The sequence below is a fragment of the Anomaloglossus baeobatrachus genome, chromosome 6 (assembly GCF_048569485.1).
Source record: "Anomaloglossus baeobatrachus isolate aAnoBae1 chromosome 6, aAnoBae1.hap1, whole genome shotgun sequence".
Taxonomy (NCBI): Eukaryota; Metazoa; Chordata; class Amphibia; order Anura; family Aromobatidae; genus Anomaloglossus; species Anomaloglossus baeobatrachus.
Window position 1 is genome coordinate 506,478,488 of NC_134358.1, and position 24,318 is coordinate 506,502,805.

At 41.6% G+C, this 24,318-nt stretch overlaps 1 protein-coding gene across 1 annotated transcript in view; it reads right to left on the reverse strand.

Annotated features, from left to right (window-relative positions):
* PTPRN2 (protein tyrosine phosphatase receptor type N2) overlaps positions 1-24,318 on the reverse strand; it is a 1,389,072-nt gene that overhangs the window by 900,459 nt on the left and 464,295 nt on the right. The window contains exon 7 of the mRNA XM_075315450.1: positions 23,834-24,076. Within this exon, the coding sequence (XP_075171565.1) occupies positions 23,834-24,076 (243 nt within the window). The remainder of the gene's footprint in view (positions 1-23,833; positions 24,077-24,318) is intronic.

The window sequence follows — 24,318 nt, forward strand, 5'->3', positions numbered from 1 at the left end:
TGCTCTGCTGTGTGTGCTAATACCTGGTATGTCAATTCATGCACTCTACTTTCCCACTATATCTGACCTGTTCTTTCTTTGCTTCAATATCTTCCTGACATCCTCCAGCATCTCACTGAGATCTTTCCCCCCCTGTTTAGCACCCCCCTTTTATGACCTTTGTTTATTTTGCCTATGTTAAGCTGCATCTTCTTTTTTTTTTTTTTTTTTTCTTTGATTGAGTGATCAAGGGGTTAGTCTTGCAACCCACCCCTTCACAGCTGAGTGCACTTGTATGTGTATATAGTGGGGCAAATAAAAGTCTGCACAAGACTTTTCGTCTGCACCAATACAAGTATGCACCATATAAGTATGATGCATTGAATTAGGCCAGAGATATTATGATGCACTTGGTCATCTATCATCTATCATCTGCCATCATCTAATCACCATGTCTATCTTCCCACAGGTATGTCAATTCATGCACTCTACTTTCCCATGAACTGATCTTCACTCCACTTTGCTCTGCTGTGTGTGCTAATACCTGGTATGTCAATTCATGCACTCTACTTTCCCACTATATCTGACCTGTTCTTTCTTTGCTTCAATATCTTCCTGACATCCTCCAGCATCTCACTGAGATCTTTCCCCCCCTGTTTAGCACCCCCCTTTTATGACCTTTGTTTATTTTGCCTATGTTAAGCTGCATCTTCTTTTTTTTTTTTTTTTTTTCTTTGATTGAGTGATCAAGGGGTTAGTCTTGCAACCCACCCCTTCACAGCTGAGTGCACTTGTATGTGTATATAGTGGGGCAAATAAAAGTCTGCACAAGACTTTTCGTCTGCACCAATACAAGTATGCACCATATAAGTATGATGCATTGAATTAGGCCAGAGATATTATGATGCACTTGGTCATCTATCATCTATCATCTGCCATCATCTAATCACCATGTCTATCTTCCCACAGGTATGTCAATTCATGCACTCTACTTTCCCATGAACTGATCTTCACTCCACTTTGCTCTGCTGTGTGTGCTAATACCTGGTATGTCAATTCATGCACTCTACTTTCCCACTATATCTGACCTGTTCTTTCTTTGCTTCAATATCTTCCTGACATCCTCCAGCATCTCACTGAGATCTTTCCCCCCCTGTTTAGCACCCCCCTTTTATGACCTTTGTTTATTTTGCCTATGTTAAGCTGCATCTTCTTTTTTTTTTTTTTTTTTTCTTTGATTGAGTGATCAAGGGGTTAGTCTTGCAACCCACCCCTTCACAGCTGAGTGCACTTGTATGTGTATATAGTGGGGCAAATAAAAGTCTGCACAAGACTTTTCGTCTGCACCAATACAAGTATGCACCATATAAGTATGATGCATTGAATTAGGCCAGAGATATTATGATGCACTTGGTCATCTATCATCTATCATCTGCCATCATCTAATCACCATGTCTATCTTCCCACAGGTATGTCAATTCATGCACTCTACTTTCCCATGAACTGATCTTCACTCCACTTTGCTCTGCTGTGTGTGCTAATACCTGGTATGTCAATTCATGCACTCTACTTTCCCACTATATCTGACCTGTTCTTTCTTTGCTTCAATATCTTCCTGACATCCTCCAGCATCTCACTGAGATCTTTCCCCCCCTGTTTAGCACCCCCCTTTTATGACCTTTGTTTATTTTGCCTATGTTAAGCTGCATCTTCTTTTTTTTTTTTTTTTTTTCTTTGATTGAGTGATCAAGGGGTTAGTCTTGCAACCCACCCCTTCACAGCTGAGTGCACTTGTATGTGTATATAGTGGGGCAAATAAAAGTCTGCACAAGACTTTTCGTCTGCACCAATACAAGTATGCACCATATAAGTATGATGCATTGAATTAGGCCAGAGATATTATGATGCACTTGGTCATCTATCATCTATCATCTGCCATCATCTAATCACCATGTCTATCTTCCCACAGGTATGTCAATTCATGCACTCTACTTTCCCATGAACTGATCTTCACTCCACTTTGCTCTGCTGTGTGTGCTAATACCTGGTATGTCAATTCATGCACTCTACTTTCCCACTATATCTGACCTGTTCTTTCTTTGCTTCAATATCTTCCTGACATCCTCCAGCATCTCACTGAGATCTTTCCCCCCCTGTTTAGCACCCCCCTTTTATGACCTTTGTTTATTTTGCCTATGTTAAGCTGCATCTTCTTTTTTTTTTTTTTTTTTTCTTTGATTGAGTGATCAAGGGGTTAGTCTTGCAACCCACCCCTTCACAGCTGAGTGCACTTGTATGTGTATATAGTGGGGCAAATAAAAGTCTGCACAAGACTTTTCGTCTGCACCAATACAAGTATGCACCATATAAGTATGATGCATTGAATTAGGCCAGAGATATTATGATGCACTTGGTCATCTATCATCTATCATCTGCCATCATCTAATCACCATGTCTATCTTCCCACAGGTATGTCAATTCATGCACTCTACTTTCCCATGAACTGATCTTCACTCCACTTTGCTCTGCTGTGTGTGCTAATACCTGGTATGTCAATTCATGCACTCTACTTTCCCACTATATCTGACCTGTTCTTTCTTTGCTTCAATATCTTCCTGACATCCTCCAGCATCTCACTGAGATCTTTCCCCCCCTGTTTAGCACCCCCCTTTTATGACCTTTGTTTATTTTGCCTATGTTAAGCTGCATCTTCTTTTTTTTTTTTTTTTTTTCTTTGATTGAGTGATCAAGGGGTTAGTCTTGCAACCCACCCCTTCACAGCTGAGTGCACTTGTATGTGTATATAGTGGGGCAAATAAAAGTCTGCACAAGACTTTTCGTCTGCACCAATACAAGTATGCACCATATAAGTATGATGCATTGAATTAGGCCAGAGATATTATGATGCACTTGGTCATCTATCATCTATCATCTGCCATCATCTAATCACCATGTCTATCTTCCCACAGGTATGTCAATTCATGCACTCTACTTTCCCATGAACTGATCTTCACTCCACTTTGCTCTGCTGTGTGTGCTAATACCTGGTATGTCAATTCATGCACTCTACTTTCCCACTATATCTGACCTGTTCTTTCTTTGCTTCAATATCTTCCTGACATCCTCCAGCATCTCACTGAGATCTTTCCCCCCCTGTTTAGCACCCCCCTTTTATGACCTTTGTTTATTTTGCCTATGTTAAGCTGCATCTTCTTTTTTTTTTTTTTTTTTTCTTTGATTGAGTGATCAAGGGGTTAGTCTTGCAACCCACCCCTTCACAGCTGAGTGCACTTGTATGTGTATATAGTGGGGCAAATAAAAGTCTGCACAAGACTTTTCGTCTGCACCAATACAAGTATGCACCATATAAGTATGATGCATTGAATTAGGCCAGAGATATTATGATGCACTTGGTCATCTATCATCTATCATCTGCCATCATCTAATCACCATGTCTATCTTCCCACAGGTATGTCAATTCATGCACTCTACTTTCCCATGAACTGATCTTCACTCCACTTTGCTCTGCTGTGTGTGCTAATACCTGGTATGTCAATTCATGCACTCTACTTTCCCACTATATCTGACCTGTTCTTTCTTTGCTTCAATATCTTCCTGACATCCTCCAGCATCTCACTGAGATCTTTCCCCCCCTGTTTAGCACCCCCCTTTTATGACCTTTGTTTATTTTGCCTATGTTAAGCTGCATCTTCTTTTTTTTTTTTTTTTTTTCTTTGATTGAGTGATCAAGGGGTTAGTCTTGCAACCCACCCCTTCACAGCTGAGTGCACTTGTATGTGTATATAGTGGGGCAAATAAAAGTCTGCACAAGACTTTTCGTCTGCACCAATACAAGTATGCACCATATAAGTATGATGCATTGAATTAGGCCAGAGATATTATGATGCACTTGGTCATCTATCATCTATCATCTGCCATCATCTAATCACCATGTCTATCTTCCCACAGGTATGTCAATTCATGCACTCTACTTTCCCATGAACTGATCTTCACTCCACTTTGCTCTGCTGTGTGTGCTAATACCTGGTATGTCAATTCATGCACTCTACTTTCCCACTATATCTGACCTGTTCTTTCTTTGCTTCAATATCTTCCTGACATCCTCCAGCATCTCACTGAGATCTTTCCCCCCCTGTTTAGCACCCCCCTTTTATGACCTTTGTTTATTTTGCCTATGTTAAGCTGCATCTTCTTTTTTTTTTTTTTTTTTTCTTTGATTGAGTGATCAAGGGGTTAGTCTTGCAACCCACCCCTTCACAGCTGAGTGCACTTGTATGTGTATATAGTGGGGCAAATAAAAGTCTGCACAAGACTTTTCGTCTGCACCAATACAAGTATGCACCATATAAGTATGATGCATTGAATTAGGCCAGAGATATTATGATGCACTTGGTCATCTATCATCTATCATCTGCCATCATCTAATCACCATGTCTATCTTCCCACAGGTATGTCAATTCATGCACTCTACTTTCCCATGAACTGATCTTCACTCCACTTTGCTCTGCTGTGTGTGCTAATACCTGGTATGTCAATTCATGCACTCTACTTTCCCACTATATCTGACCTGTTCTTTCTTTGCTTCAATATCTTCCTGACATCCTCCAGCATCTCACTGAGATCTTTCCCCCCCTGTTTAGCACCCCCCTTTTATGACCTTTGTTTATTTTGCCTATGTTAAGCTGCATCTTCTTTTTTTTTTTTTTTTTTTCTTTGATTGAGTGATCAAGGGGTTAGTCTTGCAACCCACCCCTTCACAGCTGAGTGCACTTGTATGTGTATATAGTGGGGCAAATAAAAGTCTGCACAAGACTTTTCGTCTGCACCAATACAAGTATGCACCATATAAGTATGATGCATTGAATTAGGCCAGAGATATTATGATGCACTTGGTCATCTATCATCTATCATCTGCCATCATCTAATCACCATGTCTATCTTCCCACAGGTATGTCAATTCATGCACTCTACTTTCCCATGAACTGATCTTCACTCCACTTTGCTCTGCTGTGTGTGCTAATACCTGGTATGTCAATTCATGCACTCTACTTTCCCACTATATCTGACCTGTTCTTTCTTTGCTTCAATATCTTCCTGACATCCTCCAGCATCTCACTGAGATCTTTCCCCCCCTGTTTAGCACCCCCCTTTTATGACCTTTGTTTATTTTGCCTATGTTAAGCTGCATCTTCTTTTTTTTTTTTTTTTTTTCTTTGATTGAGTGATCAAGGGGTTAGTCTTGCAACCCACCCCTTCACAGCTGAGTGCACTTGTATGTGTATATAGTGGGGCAAATAAAAGTCTGCACAAGACTTTTCGTCTGCACCAATACAAGTATGCACCATATAAGTATGATGCATTGAATTAGGCCAGAGATATTATGATGCACTTGGTCATCTATCATCTATCATCTGCCATCATCTAATCACCATGTCTATCTTCCCACAGGTATGTCAATTCATGCACTCTACTTTCCCATGAACTGATCTTCACTCCACTTTGCTCTGCTGTGTGTGCTAATACCTGGTATGTCAATTCATGCACTCTACTTTCCCACTATATCTGACCTGTTCTTTCTTTGCTTCAATATCTTCCTGACATCCTCCAGCATCTCACTGAGATCTTTCCCCCCCTGTTTAGCACCCCCCTTTTATGACCTTTGTTTATTTTGCCTATGTTAAGCTGCATCTTCTTTTTTTTTTTTTTTTTTTCTTTGATTGAGTGATCAAGGGGTTAGTCTTGCAACCCACCCCTTCACAGCTGAGTGCACTTGTATGTGTATATAGTGGGGCAAATAAAAGTCTGCACAAGACTTTTCGTCTGCACCAATACAAGTATGCACCATATAAGTATGATGCATTGAATTAGGCCAGAGATATTATGATGCACTTGGTCATCTATCATCTATCATCTGCCATCATCTAATCACCATGTCTATCTTCCCACAGGTATGTCAATTCATGCACTCTACTTTCCCATGAACTGATCTTCACTCCACTTTGCTCTGCTGTGTGTGCTAATACCTGGTATGTCAATTCATGCACTCTACTTTCCCACTATATCTGACCTGTTCTTTCTTTGCTTCAATATCTTCCTGACATCCTCCAGCATCTCACTGAGATCTTTCCCCCCCTGTTTAGCACCCCCCTTTTATGACCTTTGTTTATTTTGCCTATGTTAAGCTGCATCTTCTTTTTTTTTTTTTTTTTTTCTTTGATTGAGTGATCAAGGGGTTAGTCTTGCAACCCACCCCTTCACAGCTGAGTGCACTTGTATGTGTATATAGTGGGGCAAATAAAAGTCTGCACAAGACTTTTCGTCTGCACCAATACAAGTATGCACCATATAAGTATGATGCATTGAATTAGGCCAGAGATATTATGATGCACTTGGTCATCTATCATCTATCATCTGCCATCATCTAATCACCATGTCTATCTTCCCACAGGTATGTCAATTCATGCACTCTACTTTCCCATGAACTGATCTTCACTCCACTTTGCTCTGCTGTGTGTGCTAATACCTGGTATGTCAATTCATGCACTCTACTTTCCCACTATATCTGACCTGTTCTTTCTTTGCTTCAATATCTTCCTGACATCCTCCAGCATCTCACTGAGATCTTTCCCCCCCTGTTTAGCACCCCCCTTTTATGACCTTTGTTTATTTTGCCTATGTTAAGCTGCATCTTCTTTTTTTTTTTTTTTTTTTCTTTGATTGAGTGATCAAGGGGTTAGTCTTGCAACCCACCCCTTCACAGCTGAGTGCACTTGTATGTGTATATAGTGGGGCAAATAAAAGTCTGCACAAGACTTTTCGTCTGCACCAATACAAGTATGCACCATATAAGTATGATGCATTGAATTAGGCCAGAGATATTATGATGCACTTGGTCATCTATCATCTATCATCTGCCATCATCTAATCACCATGTCTATCTTCCCACAGGTATGTCAATTCATGCACTCTACTTTCCCATGAACTGATCTTCACTCCACTTTGCTCTGCTGTGTGTGCTAATACCTGGTATGTCAATTCATGCACTCTACTTTCCCACTATATCTGACCTGTTCTTTCTTTGCTTCAATATCTTCCTGACATCCTCCAGCATCTCACTGAGATCTTTCCCCCCCTGTTTAGCACCCCCCTTTTATGACCTTTGTTTATTTTGCCTATGTTAAGCTGCATCTTCTTTTTTTTTTTTTTTTTTTCTTTGATTGAGTGATCAAGGGGTTAGTCTTGCAACCCACCCCTTCACAGCTGAGTGCACTTGTATGTGTATATAGTGGGGCAAATAAAAGTCTGCACAAGACTTTTCGTCTGCACCAATACAAGTATGCACCATATAAGTATGATGCATTGAATTAGGCCAGAGATATTATGATGCACTTGGTCATCTATCATCTATCATCTGCCATCATCTAATCACCATGTCTATCTTCCCACAGGTATGTCAATTCATGCACTCTACTTTCCCATGAACTGATCTTCACTCCACTTTGCTCTGCTGTGTGTGCTAATACCTGGTATGTCAATTCATGCACTCTACTTTCCCACTATATCTGACCTGTTCTTTCTTTGCTTCAATATCTTCCTGACATCCTCCAGCATCTCACTGAGATCTTTCCCCCCCTGTTTAGCACCCCCCTTTTATGACCTTTGTTTATTTTGCCTATGTTAAGCTGCATCTTCTTTTTTTTTTTTTTTTTTTCTTTGATTGAGTGATCAAGGGGTTAGTCTTGCAACCCACCCCTTCACAGCTGAGTGCACTTGTATGTGTATATAGTGGGGCAAATAAAAGTCTGCACAAGACTTTTCGTCTGCACCAATACAAGTATGCACCATATAAGTATGATGCATTGAATTAGGCCAGAGATATTATGATGCACTTGGTCATCTATCATCTATCATCTGCCATCATCTAATCACCATGTCTATCTTCCCACAGGTATGTCAATTCATGCACTCTACTTTCCCATGAACTGATCTTCACTCCACTTTGCTCTGCTGTGTGTGCTAATACCTGGTATGTCAATTCATGCACTCTACTTTCCCACTATATCTGACCTGTTCTTTCTTTGCTTCAATATCTTCCTGACATCCTCCAGCATCTCACTGAGATCTTTCCCCCCCTGTTTAGCACCCCCCTTTTATGACCTTTGTTTATTTTGCCTATGTTAAGCTGCATCTTCTTTTTTTTTTTTTTTTTTTCTTTGATTGAGTGATCAAGGGGTTAGTCTTGCAACCCACCCCTTCACAGCTGAGTGCACTTGTATGTGTATATAGTGGGGCAAATAAAAGTCTGCACAAGACTTTTCGTCTGCACCAATACAAGTATGCACCATATAAGTATGATGCATTGAATTAGGCCAGAGATATTATGATGCACTTGGTCATCTATCATCTATCATCTGCCATCATCTAATCACCATGTCTATCTTCCCACAGGTATGTCAATTCATGCACTCTACTTTCCCATGAACTGATCTTCACTCCACTTTGCTCTGCTGTGTGTGCTAATACCTGGTATGTCAATTCATGCACTCTACTTTCCCACTATATCTGACCTGTTCTTTCTTTGCTTCAATATCTTCCTGACATCCTCCAGCATCTCACTGAGATCTTTCCCCCCCTGTTTAGCACCCCCCTTTTATGACCTTTGTTTATTTTGCCTATGTTAAGCTGCATCTTCTTTTTTTTTTTTTTTTTTTCTTTGATTGAGTGATCAAGGGGTTAGTCTTGCAACCCACCCCTTCACAGCTGAGTGCACTTGTATGTGTATATAGTGGGGCAAATAAAAGTCTGCACAAGACTTTTCGTCTGCACCAATACAAGTATGCACCATATAAGTATGATGCATTGAATTAGGCCAGAGATATTATGATGCACTTGGTCATCTATCATCTATCATCTGCCATCATCTAATCACCATGTCTATCTTCCCACAGGTATGTCAATTCATGCACTCTACTTTCCCATGAACTGATCTTCACTCCACTTTGCTCTGCTGTGTGTGCTAATACCTGGTATGTCAATTCATGCACTCTACTTTCCCACTATATCTGACCTGTTCTTTCTTTGCTTCAATATCTTCCTGACATCCTCCAGCATCTCACTGAGATCTTTCCCCCCCTGTTTAGCACCCCCCTTTTATGACCTTTGTTTATTTTGCCTATGTTAAGCTGCATCTTCTTTTTTTTTTTTTTTTTTTCTTTGATTGAGTGATCAAGGGGTTAGTCTTGCAACCCACCCCTTCACAGCTGAGTGCACTTGTATGTGTATATAGTGGGGCAAATAAAAGTCTGCACAAGACTTTTCGTCTGCACCAATACAAGTATGCACCATATAAGTATGATGCATTGAATTAGGCCAGAGATATTATGATGCACTTGGTCATCTATCATCTATCATCTGCCATCATCTAATCACCATGTCTATCTTCCCACAGGTATGTCAATTCATGCACTCTACTTTCCCATGAACTGATCTTCACTCCACTTTGCTCTGCTGTGTGTGCTAATACCTGGTATGTCAATTCATGCACTCTACTTTCCCACTATATCTGACCTGTTCTTTCTTTGCTTCAATATCTTCCTGACATCCTCCAGCATCTCACTGAGATCTTTCCCCCCCTGTTTAGCACCCCCCTTTTATGACCTTTGTTTATTTTGCCTATGTTAAGCTGCATCTTCTTTTTTTTTTTTTTTTTTTCTTTGATTGAGTGATCAAGGGGTTAGTCTTGCAACCCACCCCTTCACAGCTGAGTGCACTTGTATGTGTATATAGTGGGGCAAATAAAAGTCTGCACAAGACTTTTCGTCTGCACCAATACAAGTATGCACCATATAAGTATGATGCATTGAATTAGGCCAGAGATATTATGATGCACTTGGTCATCTATCATCTATCATCTGCCATCATCTAATCACCATGTCTATCTTCCCACAGGTATGTCAATTCATGCACTCTACTTTCCCATGAACTGATCTTCACTCCACTTTGCTCTGCTGTGTGTGCTAATACCTGGTATGTCAATTCATGCACTCTACTTTCCCACTATATCTGACCTGTTCTTTCTTTGCTTCAATATCTTCCTGACATCCTCCAGCATCTCACTGAGATCTTTCCCCCCCTGTTTAGCACCCCCCTTTTATGACCTTTGTTTATTTTGCCTATGTTAAGCTGCATCTTCTTTTTTTTTTTTTTTTTTTCTTTGATTGAGTGATCAAGGGGTTAGTCTTGCAACCCACCCCTTCACAGCTGAGTGCACTTGTATGTGTATATAGTGGGGCAAATAAAAGTCTGCACAAGACTTTTCGTCTGCACCAATACAAGTATGCACCATATAAGTATGATGCATTGAATTAGGCCAGAGATATTATGATGCACTTGGTCATCTATCATCTATCATCTGCCATCATCTAATCACCATGTCTATCTTCCCACAGGTATGTCAATTCATGCACTCTACTTTCCCATGAACTGATCTTCACTCCACTTTGCTCTGCTGTGTGTGCTAATACCTGGTATGTCAATTCATGCACTCTACTTTCCCACTATATCTGACCTGTTCTTTCTTTGCTTCAATATCTTCCTGACATCCTCCAGCATCTCACTGAGATCTTTCCCCCCCTGTTTAGCACCCCCCTTTTATGACCTTTGTTTATTTTGCCTATGTTAAGCTGCATCTTCTTTTTTTTTTTTTTTTTTTCTTTGATTGAGTGATCAAGGGGTTAGTCTTGCAACCCACCCCTTCACAGCTGAGTGCACTTGTATGTGTATATAGTGGGGCAAATAAAAGTCTGCACAAGACTTTTCGTCTGCACCAATACAAGTATGCACCATATAAGTATGATGCATTGAATTAGGCCAGAGATATTATGATGCACTTGGTCATCTATCATCTATCATCTGCCATCATCTAATCACCATGTCTATCTTCCCACAGGTATGTCAATTCATGCACTCTACTTTCCCATGAACTGATCTTCACTCCACTTTGCTCTGCTGTGTGTGCTAATACCTGGTATGTCAATTCATGCACTCTACTTTCCCACTATATCTGACCTGTTCTTTCTTTGCTTCAATATCTTCCTGACATCCTCCAGCATCTCACTGAGATCTTTCCCCCCCTGTTTAGCACCCCCCTTTTATGACCTTTGTTTATTTTGCCTATGTTAAGCTGCATCTTCTTTTTTTTTTTTTTTTTTTCTTTGATTGAGTGATCAAGGGGTTAGTCTTGCAACCCACCCCTTCACAGCTGAGTGCACTTGTATGTGTATATAGTGGGGCAAATAAAAGTCTGCACAAGACTTTTCGTCTGCACCAATACAAGTATGCACCATATAAGTATGATGCATTGAATTAGGCCAGAGATATTATGATGCACTTGGTCATCTATCATCTATCATCTGCCATCATCTAATCACCATGTCTATCTTCCCACAGGTATGTCAATTCATGCACTCTACTTTCCCATGAACTGATCTTCACTCCACTTTGCTCTGCTGTGTGTGCTAATACCTGGTATGTCAATTCATGCACTCTACTTTCCCACTATATCTGACCTGTTCTTTCTTTGCTTCAATATCTTCCTGACATCCTCCAGCATCTCACTGAGATCTTTCCCCCCCTGTTTAGCACCCCCCTTTTATGACCTTTGTTTATTTTGCCTATGTTAAGCTGCATCTTCTTTTTTTTTTTTTTTTTTTCTTTGATTGAGTGATCAAGGGGTTAGTCTTGCAACCCACCCCTTCACAGCTGAGTGCACTTGTATGTGTATATAGTGGGGCAAATAAAAGTCTGCACAAGACTTTTCGTCTGCACCAATACAAGTATGCACCATATAAGTATGATGCATTGAATTAGGCCAGAGATATTATGATGCACTTGGTCATCTATCATCTATCATCTGCCATCATCTAATCACCATGTCTATCTTCCCACAGGTATGTCAATTCATGCACTCTACTTTCCCATGAACTGATCTTCACTCCACTTTGCTCTGCTGTGTGTGCTAATACCTGGTATGTCAATTCATGCACTCTACTTTCCCACTATATCTGACCTGTTCTTTCTTTGCTTCAATATCTTCCTGACATCCTCCAGCATCTCACTGAGATCTTTCCCCCCCTGTTTAGCACCCCCCTTTTATGACCTTTGTTTATTTTGCCTATGTTAAGCTGCATCTTCTTTTTTTTTTTTTTTTTTTCTTTGATTGAGTGATCAAGGGGTTAGTCTTGCAACCCACCCCTTCACAGCTGAGTGCACTTGTATGTGTATATAGTGGGGCAAATAAAAGTCTGCACAAGACTTTTCGTCTGCACCAATACAAGTATGCACCATATAAGTATGATGCATTGAATTAGGCCAGAGATATTATGATGCACTTGGTCATCTATCATCTATCATCTGCCATCATCTAATCACCATGTCTATCTTCCCACAGGTATGTCAATTCATGCACTCTACTTTCCCATGAACTGATCTTCACTCCACTTTGCTCTGCTGTGTGTGCTAATACCTGGTATGTCAATTCATGCACTCTACTTTCCCACTATATCTGACCTGTTCTTTCTTTGCTTCAATATCTTCCTGACATCCTCCAGCATCTCACTGAGATCTTTCCCCCCCTGTTTAGCACCCCCCTTTTATGACCTTTGTTTATTTTGCCTATGTTAAGCTGCATCTTCTTTTTTTTTTTTTTTTTTTCTTTGATTGAGTGATCAAGGGGTTAGTCTTGCAACCCACCCCTTCACAGCTGAGTGCACTTGTATGTGTATATAGTGGGGCAAATAAAAGTCTGCACAAGACTTTTCGTCTGCACCAATACAAGTATGCACCATATAAGTATGATGCATTGAATTAGGCCAGAGATATTATGATGCACTTGGTCATCTATCATCTATCATCTGCCATCATCTAATCACCATGTCTATCTTCCCACAGGTATGTCAATTCATGCACTCTACTTTCCCATGAACTGATCTTCACTCCACTTTGCTCTGCTGTGTGTGCTAATACCTGGTATGTCAATTCATGCACTCTACTTTCCCACTATATCTGACCTGTTCTTTCTTTGCTTCAATATCTTCCTGACATCCTCCAGCATCTCACTGAGATCTTTCCCCCCCTGTTTAGCACCCCCCTTTTATGACCTTTGTTTATTTTGCCTATGTTAAGCTGCATCTTCTTTTTTTTTTTTTTTTTTTCTTTGATTGAGTGATCAAGGGGTTAGTCTTGCAACCCACCCCTTCACAGCTGAGTGCACTTGTATGTGTATATAGTGGGGCAAATAAAAGTCTGCACAAGACTTTTCGTCTGCACCAATACAAGTATGCACCATATAAGTATGATGCATTGAATTAGGCCAGAGATATTATGATGCACTTGGTCATCTATCATCTATCATCTGCCATCATCTAATCACCATGTCTATCTTCCCACAGGTATGTCAATTCATGCACTCTACTTTCCCATGAACTGATCTTCACTCCACTTTGCTCTGCTGTGTGTGCTAATACCTGGTATGTCAATTCATGCACTCTACTTTCCCACTATATCTGACCTGTTCTTTCTTTGCTTCAATATCTTCCTGACATCCTCCAGCATCTCACTGAGATCTTTCCCCCCCTGTTTAGCACCCCCCTTTTATGACCTTTGTTTATTTTGCCTATGTTAAGCTGCATCTTCTTTTTTTTTTTTTTTTTTTCTTTGATTGAGTGATCAAGGGGTTAGTCTTGCAACCCACCCCTTCACAGCTGAGTGCACTTGTATGTGTATATAGTGGGGCAAATAAAAGTCTGCACAAGACTTTTCGTCTGCACCAATACAAGTATGCACCATATAAGTATGATGCATTGAATTAGGCCAGAGATATTATGATGCACTTGGTCATCTATCATCTATCATCTGCCATCATCTAATCACCATGTCTATCTTCCCACAGGTATGTCAATTCATGCACTCTACTTTCCCATGAACTGATCTTCACTCCACTTTGCTCTGCTGTGTGTGCTAATACCTGGTATGTCAATTCATGCACTCTACTTTCCCACTATATCTGACCTGTTCTTTCTTTGCTTCAATATCTTCCTGACATCCTCCAGCATCTCACTGAGATCTTTCCCCCCCTGTTTAGCACCCCCCTTTTATGACCTTTGTTTATTTTGCCTATGTTAAGCTGCATCTTCTTTTTTTTTTTTTTTTTTTCTTTGATTGAGTGATCAAGGGGTTAGTCTTGCAACCCACCCCTTCACAGCTGAGTGCACTTGTATGTGTATATAGTGGGGCAAATAAAAGTCTGCACAAGACTTTTCGTCTGCACCAATACAAGTATGCACCATATAAGTATGATGCATTGAATTAGGCCAGAGATATTATGATGCACTTGGTCATCTATCATCTATCATCTGCCATCATCTAATCACCATGTCTATCTTCCCACAGGTATGTCAATTCATGCACTCTACTTTCCCATGAACTGATCTTCACTCCACTTTGCTCTGCTGTGTGTGCTAATACCTGGTATGTCAATTCATGCACTCTACTTTCCCACTATATCTGACCTGTTCTTTCTTTGCTTCAATATCTTCCTGACATCCTCCAGCATCTCACTGAGATCTTTCCCCCCCTGTTTAGCACCCCCCTTTTATGACCTTTGTTTATTTTGCCTATGTTAAGCTGCATCTTCTTTTTTTTTTTTTTTTTTTCTTTGATTGAGTGATCAAGGGGTTAGTCTTGCAACCCACCCCTTCACAGCTGAGTGCACTTGTATGTGTATATAGTGGGGCAAATAAAAGTCTGCACAAGACTTTTCGTCTGCACCAATACAAGTATGCACCATATAAGTATGATGCATTGAATTAGGCCAGAGATATTATGATGCACTTGGTCATCTATCATCTATCATCTGCCATCATCTAATCACCATGTCTATCTTCCCACAGGTATGTCAATTCATGCACTCTACTTTCCCATGAACTGATCTTCACTCCACTTTGCTCTGCTGTGTGTGCTAATACCTGGTATGTCAATTCATGCACTCTACTTTCCCACTATATCTGACCTGTTCTTTCTTTGCTTCAATATCTTCCTGACATCCTCCAGCATCTCACTGAGATCTTTCCCCCCCTGTTTAGCACCCCCCTTTTATGACCTTTGTTTATTTTGCCTATGTTAAGCTGCATCTTCTTTTTTTTTTTTTTTTTTTCTTTGATTGAGTGATCAAGGGGTTAGTCTTGCAACCCACCCCTTCACAGCTGAGTGCACTTGTATGTGTATATAGTGGGGCAAATAAAAGTCTGCACAAGACTTTTCGTCTGCACCAATACAAGTATGCACCATATAAGTATGATGCATTGAATTAGGCCAGAGATATTATGATGCACTTGGTCATCTATCATCTATCATCTGCCATCATCTAATCACCATGTCTATCTTCCCACAGGTATGTCAATTCATGCACTCTACTTTCCCATGAACTGATCTTCACTCCACTTTGCTCTGCTGTGTGTGCTAATACCTGGTATGTCAATTCATGCACTCTACTTTCCCACTATATCTGACCTGTTCTTTCTTTGCTTCAATATCTTCCTGACATCCTCCAGCATCTCACTGAGATCTTTCCCCCCCTGTTTAGCACCCCCCTTTTATGACCTTTGTTTATTTTGCCTATGTTAAGCTGCATCTTCTTTTTTTTTTTTTTTTTTTCTTTGATTGAGTGATCAAGGGGTTAGTCTTGCAACCCACCCCTTCACAGCTGAGTGCACTTGTATGTGTATATAGTGGGGCAAATAAAAGTCTGCACAAGACTTTTCGTCTGCACCAATACAAGTATGCACCATATAAGTATGATGCATTGAATTAGGCCAGAGATATTATGATGCACTTGGTCATCTATCATCTATCATCTGCCATCATCTAATCACCATGTCTATCTTCCCACAGGTATGTCAATTCATGCACTCTACTTTCCCATGAACTGATCTTCACTCCACTTTGCTCTGCTGTGTGTGCTAATACCTGGTATGTCAATTCATGCACTCTACTTTCCCACTATATCTGACCTGTTCTTTCTTTGCTTCAATATCTTCCTGACATCCTCCAGCATCTCACTGAGATCTTTCCCCCCCTGTTTAGCACCCCCCTTTTATGACCTTTGTTTATTTTGCCTATGTTAAGCTGCATCTTCTTTTTTTTTTTTTTTTTTTCTTTGATTGAGTGATCAAGGGGTTAGTCTTGCAACCCACCCCTTCACAGCTGAGTGCACTTGTATGTGTATATAGTGGGGCAAATAAAAGTCTGCACAAGACTTTTCGTCTGCACCAATACAAGTATGCACCATATAAGTATGATGCATTGAATTAGGCCAGAGATATTATGATGCACTTGGTCATCTATCATCTATCATCTGCCATCATCTAATCACCATGTCTATCTTCCCACAGGTATGTCAATTCATGCACTCTACTTTCCCATGAACTGATCTTCACTCCACTTTGCTCTGCTGTGTGTGCTAATACCTGGTATGTCAATTCATGCACTCTACTTTCCCACTATATCTGACCTGTTCTTTCTTTGCTTCAATATCTTCCTGACATCCTCCAGCATCTCACTGAGATCTTTCCCCCCCTGTTTAGCACCCCCCTTTTATGACCTTTGTTTATTTTGCCTATGTTAAGCTGCATCTTCTTTTTTTTTTTTTTTTTTTCTTTGATTGAGTGATCAAGGGGTTAGTCTTGCAACCCACCCCTTCACAGCTGAGTGCACTTGTATGTGTATATAGTGGGGCAAATAAAAGTCTGCACAAGACTTTTCGTCTGCACCAATACAAGTATGCACCATATAAGTATGATGCATTGAATTAGGCCAGAGATATTATGATGCACTTGGTCATCTATCATCTATCATCTGCCATCATCTAATCACCATGTCTATCTTCCCACAGGTATGTCAATTCATGCACTCTACTTTCCCATGAACTGATCTTCACTCCACTTTGCTCTGCTGTGTGTGCTAATACCTGGTATGTCAATTCATGCACTCTACTTTCCCACTATATCTGACCTGTTCTTTCTTTGCTTCAATATCTTCCTGACATCCTCCAGCATCTCACTGAGATCTTTCCCCCCCTGTTTAGCACCCCCCTTTTATGACCTTTGTTTATTTTGCCTATGTTAAGCTGCATCTTCTTTTTTTTTTTTTTTTTTTCTTTGATTGAGTGATCAAGGGGTTAGTCTTGCAACCCACCCCTTCACAGCTGAGTGCACTTGTATGTGTATATAGTGGGGCAAATAAAAGTCTGCACAAGACTTTTCGTCTGCACCAATACAAGTATGCACCATATAAGTATGATGCATTGAATTAGGCCAGAGATATTATGATGCACTTGGTCATCTATCATCTATCATCTGCCATCATCTAATCACCATGTCTATCTTCCCACAGGTATGTCAATTCATGCACTCTACTTTCCCATGAACTGATCTTCACTCCACTTTGCTCTGCTGTGTGTGCTAATACCTGGTATGTCAATTCATGCACTCTACTTTCCCACTATATCTGACCTGTTCTTTCTTTGCTTCAATATCTTCCTGACATCCTCCAGCATCTCACTGAGATCTTTCCCCCCCTGTTTAGCACCCCCCTTTTATGACCTTTGTTTATTTTGCCTATGTTAAGCTGCATCTTCTTTTTTTTTTTTTTTTTTTCTTTGATTGAGTGATCAAGGGGTTAGTCTTGCAACCCACCCCTTCACAGCTGAGTGCACTTGTATGTGTATATAGTGGGGCAAATAAAAGTCTGCACAAGACTTTTCGTCTGCACCAATACAAGTATGCACCATATAAGTATGATGCATTGAATTAGGCCAGAGATATTATGATGCACTTGGTCATCTATCATCTATCATCTGCCATCATCTAATCACCATGTCTATCTTCCCACAGGTATGTCAATTCATGCACTCTACTTTCCCATGAACTGATCTTCACTCCACTTTGCTCTGCTGTGTGTGCTAATACCTGGTATGTCAATTCATGCACTCTACTTTCCCACTATATCTGACCTGTTCTTTCTTTGCTTCAATATCTTCCTGACATCCTCCAGCATCTCACTGAGATCTTTCCCCCCCTGTTTAGCACCCCCCTTTTATGACCTTTGTTTATTTTGCCTATGTTAAGCTGCATCTTCTTTTTTTTTTTTTTTTTTTCTTTGATTGAGTGATCAAGGGGTTAGTCTTGCAACCCACCCCTTCACAGCTGAGTGCACTTGTATGTGTATATAGTGGGGCAAATAAAAGTCTGCACAAGACTTTTCGTCTGCACCAATACAAGTATGCACCATATAAGTATGATGCATTGAATTAGGCCAGAGATATTATGATGCACTTGGTCATCTATCATCTATCATCTGCCATCATCTAATCACCATGTCTATCTTCCCACAGGTATGTCAATTCATGCACTCTACTTTCCCATGAACTGATCTTCACTCCACTTTGCTCTGCTGTGTGTGCTAATACCTGGTATGTCAATTCATGCACTCTACTTTCCCACTATATCTGACCTGTTCTTTCTTTGCTTCAATATCTTCCTGACATCCTCCAGCATCTCACTGAGATCTTTCCCCCCCTGTTTAGCACCCCCCTTTTATGACCTTTGTTTATTTTGCCTATGTTAAGCTGCATCTTCTTTTTTTTTTTTTTTTTTTTTCTTTGATTGAGTGATCAAGGGGTTAGTCTTGCAACCCACCCCTTCACAGCTGAGTGCACTTGTATGTGTATATAGTGGGGCAAATAAAAGTCTGCACAAGACTTTTCGTCTGCACCAATACAAGTATGCACCATATAAGTATGATGCATTGAATTAGGCCAGAATTGGGCCGGAAGTGACCGGAAGGTAACAGCAGACATAGTCAATGTAAATAATGTTTGTGTTTCTAGTCACTCTCACCCCTATAATACTTCACTTTTTGCTGCTCCCTCTGATCCCTAAAGCCAGTAATGAACTATTCATCTCTCCCTCCATCCTCCCCACCCATCTTACCTTCCCCTCAGATATTTTCCTCCACATTTCACCCAGTGTCTCCAGACACACACGTCCACCTCACGGCCTCTCCTGCTCCCACTTACTAACACTCTCACTGCTTCTCCTCACTGCTGGGGATATTGCTCCAAATCCTGGTCCTCCTCACCACATCCCTATTGTCACTTCAAACCCTCTTCAACAACCTAACACAAATTTCCGCAACCTCTCTAACCTCATACCCATCCACCCAGCCCCCGCTCCCCCAGTCCCACTAACAGGAGCTCTATGGAACGCTCGCTCTGTCTGCAACAAACTATCCTACATTCATGATCTGTTCATCACTAATAAACTCTCCTTCCTCGCCATCACAGAAACCTGGCTCACCCCCTCTGACACTGCCTCTCCTGCTGCACTTTCTTATGGTGGTCTCCAACTCTCTCACACCCCCCGCCCCAGTAACAAGCATGGTGGAGGAGTTGGTTTGCTCCTGTCCGACCAATGCTCCTTTACACCAATTCCTCTACCACCCTCTGTCACGCTCCCCTCTTTTGAGGTGCACTCCGTACGCATCTACGCCCCCTCCAACCTTCAGCTGGCTGTCATTTACCGCCCTCCAGGGCCAGCCACTGCCTTTTTGACCATTTCACCACCTGGCTACTACACTTCCTTTCCACCGACATCCCCACCATCATTATGGGTGATTTCAATATCCCCATTGACACTTCCCACTCATCTGTCTCCAAACTTCTAACACTCGCTTCCTCCTTCAGCCTCACCCAATGGTCTTCTGCAGCTACTCACAAAGATGGCCACACGCTGGACCTCATCTTCACTCGCCTCTGTCCCCTATCTAACCTCTCTAACTCACCTCTCCCCCTGTCTGACCACAACCTACTCACATTCTCTTCCCTCTCTTCTCCAAGTATGCAACCCCCCCTCCACAAATTTTCATACCCTCGCAGAAATATCAAACACATTGATTTACACGCCTTTTCTCAGTCCCTTCTCCCCCTCACAGACATTGCATTTCTACATGATGCAGATGCCGCTGCAACTTTATACAACACTACAATCTCTGCAGCTCTCGAATCAGCTGCCCCCCTCACACACACCAAAACCCGCACAATCAACAGGCAACCCTGGCACACAAGGCAGACTAAAGAACTTAGACGGGCTTCCAGAATTGCTGAGCGCAGATGGAAGAGGTCTCATTCCACTGAGCACTTCATGGCATATAAAGAGTCCCTCACCACTTTCAAGTCCACACTCACTGCTGCAAAACAAACCTACTTCTCATCCCTCATATCATCTTTCTCTCACAACCCTAAACAGCTATTCAACACTTTCAATTCTCTCCTCCGTCCTCCGGCACCACCTCCCTCTCCTCTCATCTCAGCTGAAGACTTTGCCTCTTTCTTCAAGCGGAAGATTGACAACATCAGAGCAAGCTTTGGCCCACAATCACCACAGCCCCTCATCATAGCTACTCATCCCTCTTCCTCCAAATCCAGCTTCTCCACCATGACAGAAAACAATCTCTCCACTCTACTCTCAAGATCACATCTAACCACCTGTGCACTGGACCCGCTCCCATCGCACCTCATCCCCAACATCACCGCAGTCCTCATCCCAGCCCTAACCCATCTCTTCAACCTATCACTAGCAAGTGGTGTATTCCCTTCATGCTTTAAACATGCCTCTATTACACCCATCCTCAAAAAGCCCTCCCTTGACCCATCCTCTGTGTCAAACTATCGCCCCATATCCCTTCTCCCCTATGCCTCAAAACTACTGGAACAGCATGTCCATCTTGAATTGTCCTCATACCTCTCCTCCTGCTCCCTCTTTGACCGGCTTCAATCTGGCTTCCGACCACATCATTCTACCGAAACTGCCCTAACCAAAGTCACCAATGATCTACTAACCGCCAAAGCCAAGCGACACTACTCTATCCTCCTCCTCCTGGACCTGTCCTCTGCCTTCGACACAGTAGACCATTCCCTCCTACTACAGATTCTCTCATCTCTGGGCATCACAGACTTGTCCCTATCTTGGATCTCCTCATACCTAACCGACCGAACTTTCAGCGTCTCCCATTCTCACACCACTTCCTCAGCTCGCCCCCTATCTGTCGGTGTCCCTCAAGGCTCAGTTCTTGGACCCCTGCTGTTCTCCATCTATACCTTCGGCTTGGGACAGCTCATAGAGTCCCACGGCTTCCAGTATCATCTCTATGCCGATGACACACAGATCTACCTCTCTGGACCTGACATTACCTCTCTACTAACCAAAATACCACAATGTTTGTCTGCTATTTCATCCTTCTTCTCTGCACGATTCCTAAAACTTAACATGGACAAAACAGAGTTTATTGTCTTTCCTCCTCCTCACTCACCTCCTCCAACAAGCCTTTCCATCAAACTTGATGGTTGCTCACTCACCCCAGTCTCACAAGCTCGTTGCCTTGGAGTAACCCTCGACTCTGCTCTATCCTTCAAGCCACACATCCAAGCCCTCTTCAACTCATGCCGATTACAACTCAAAAATATCTCCCGGATCCGTGCTTTTCTTAACCAAGAATCTTCAAAAACATTAGTGCATGCCCTCATCATCTCCCGCCTCGACTACTGCAACCTCCTGCTCTCTGGCCTCCCTTCCAACACTCTTGCACCCCTCCAATCTATCCTAAACTCTGCAGCCCGCTTAATCCACCTCTCCCCTCGCTACTCCCCAGGCTCGCCACTCTGCCAATCCCTTCACTGGCTTCCCATCGCCCAACGACTCCAGTTCAAAACATTAACCATGACATACAAAGCCATGCACAACCTGTCTCCTCCCTACATCTGTGACCTAGTCTCCCAGTACCTACCTGCACGCAACCTTAGATCCTCACAAGATCTTCTTCTCTGCTCCTCTCTTATTTCCTCTTCCCACAATCGTGTACAAGATTTCTCCCGTGCATCCCCCATACTCTGGAACGCTCTACCTCAGCACATCAGACTCTCCACTACCGTGGAAAGCTTCAAGAGGAACCTCAAGACCCACCTCTTCCAACAAGCCTACAACCTACAATAGCCCTCAGCCCAGTAGACCACTGCGCAACCAGCTCTGTCCTCACCTATTGTACCATCACCCATTCCCTGTAGACTGTGAGCCCCCGCGGGCAGGGTCCTCTCTCCTCCTATACCAGTCTGTCTTGTACTGTTAATGATTGTTGTACGTATACCCTCTTTCACTTGTAAAGCGCCATGGAATAAATGGCGCTATAATAATAAATAATAATAATAATAATAATATGAAAGTATAAAAACATATTTTATTACTCACAATTTACCTATGTAAATGATCAGAGGGTCTAGTCCACTGGGTATCGCATCGCCCCGTGGGCGTTTGCATGCTTTCCGTGGTATCACACCCCGGTTGGCATGATACTATTGATTTACATGGTATGGATTTATATGAGTGACGTCACTGTCGCTCCTTGAGATCCCGCGCGTGCGCACTTACCATTCCCAAAGCCTTGTTATCTGGGTGCTTACTTCTCGGCTTCAGACGCGCTTTGCACATGCTCAGAAGACTCATGCGGTTCTGACCATGCACAGAGCGTGTCTGAAGACGACAAGCAAGCACCCGGATAACAAGGCTGCGGGAATGGTAAGTGCGCATGCGCGGGATCTCAAGGAGCAATGGTGACATCACTCTTGTAAATCCGTGGTATTATGCCCCCAGGGCGATGAACGCCCAAGAGGCTAGAGACTCTGCTCATTTACATAGGGAAAATGTAAGTAATAAAACATATTTTTATACATTCATATTACACACCATTACAACACAGGGATAGGTAGGAGGGGGTTACTAGGCCACACATCACCCTGCTTCTAGGTTAGAATGGATATGGGACCTGACAAGTTTCCTTTAAATCCACCAAGAGAGATATGGGCCTTTTTTTATTTTTATGGTTTTTACATGGGGGCAGGGCTTGCTGGGTAATTAAGCAGAGTATCCTGATGAAACGTCCCCAGGGAATCCTGTGAGCCTCTCAATAAAGACCATAAAAATTAGTGCTAAACAAAACATATAAAAAAACTGAATAATTAGAGAGCAGTGGAAATAAACTAGAGCAAAAATAGTCCACCTGGCTACAGAGCATCTTTAATTTCTGAAACCTAAAAATCCTGGATTAACATGAGTTTGATTTTACTTTATATTGGTATCAAGTGTGTTAATATGTGATTTACCAGTTATCACTAAACCCCCAGTATCTACCAAATGCTCTATTCACCACCATTGGTAAAACAGGGAACACTAGTCCACAGTTTTTCTTTACCAGCATGTATCGGATTGGTAATACATGTTAACAACTAGAACCCCACCCTGCCTGTTTTGTTTTAACTTTCAGTGGAATTGGAATATAAAACCCCTTGCAGACATAGCAATTTTAAGTTTTTTTGTGCTTTTTTTTCTTCCTTTCTTCTAAGAGCGATAACTTTCATTTTTTCCGTGGTGATCAGACACTTTATTGATACTGTTTTGGGTTAGATACAATGTTTTGATAGCTTCTTATTGCATATTTTTACGGTGTTGGGCAACTAAAAAAATACAACTGGTGTTTCGATTTTTTTTTATCTTTACAACATTTAGGGATTTAGGGATAGACTGGACTTTTATGTACATATTTTTATTTATTATTTCTTTATTTTTAATGGGGCAAGCTCCTGAGCTTGCATCAGAGAAGTGGACCTGACATATATTTCGAGAATGCATTAGACATCATCTTGTATCTATATTATTCACATTTTCCATACCTTGAGAAGTCTGATTAATCTCTCTGTCTTCATCACGTTCCTCAGATTTATACGGTTCCACTCTTTTAACTTCTTCTTCTCCTCTTTCAGTCCCAATTCTACGAGCCTCAACTTGATCTCCATCAACAATCTGAAGAGTATCAGCTATGACATCTGCTAATTCATCCAGCTCTTTCGGGCTGAGATTATCAAAATTAAACTTATGCTTGCCCAGCTCCTTCACAACGTTCTTGATAAATGTTTCTGTGCAAAAGACCAGGAGCAATTGCGTTAATGTCAGATACGTGAGATTTTTTTTTTCAAGAAGCGCATCAGTCGTCAAAATATTAATCTTCTGGGCCTGTAACAATCTTTTACACATTGAAAAGTATACTTTGCAGTACAACTGCATCTCAATAAATTAGAATATCATCAAAGAGTTAATTTATTTCAGAAATTCAATAGAAAAAGGGAAAATCATATATTATATAGAGGCATTACACACA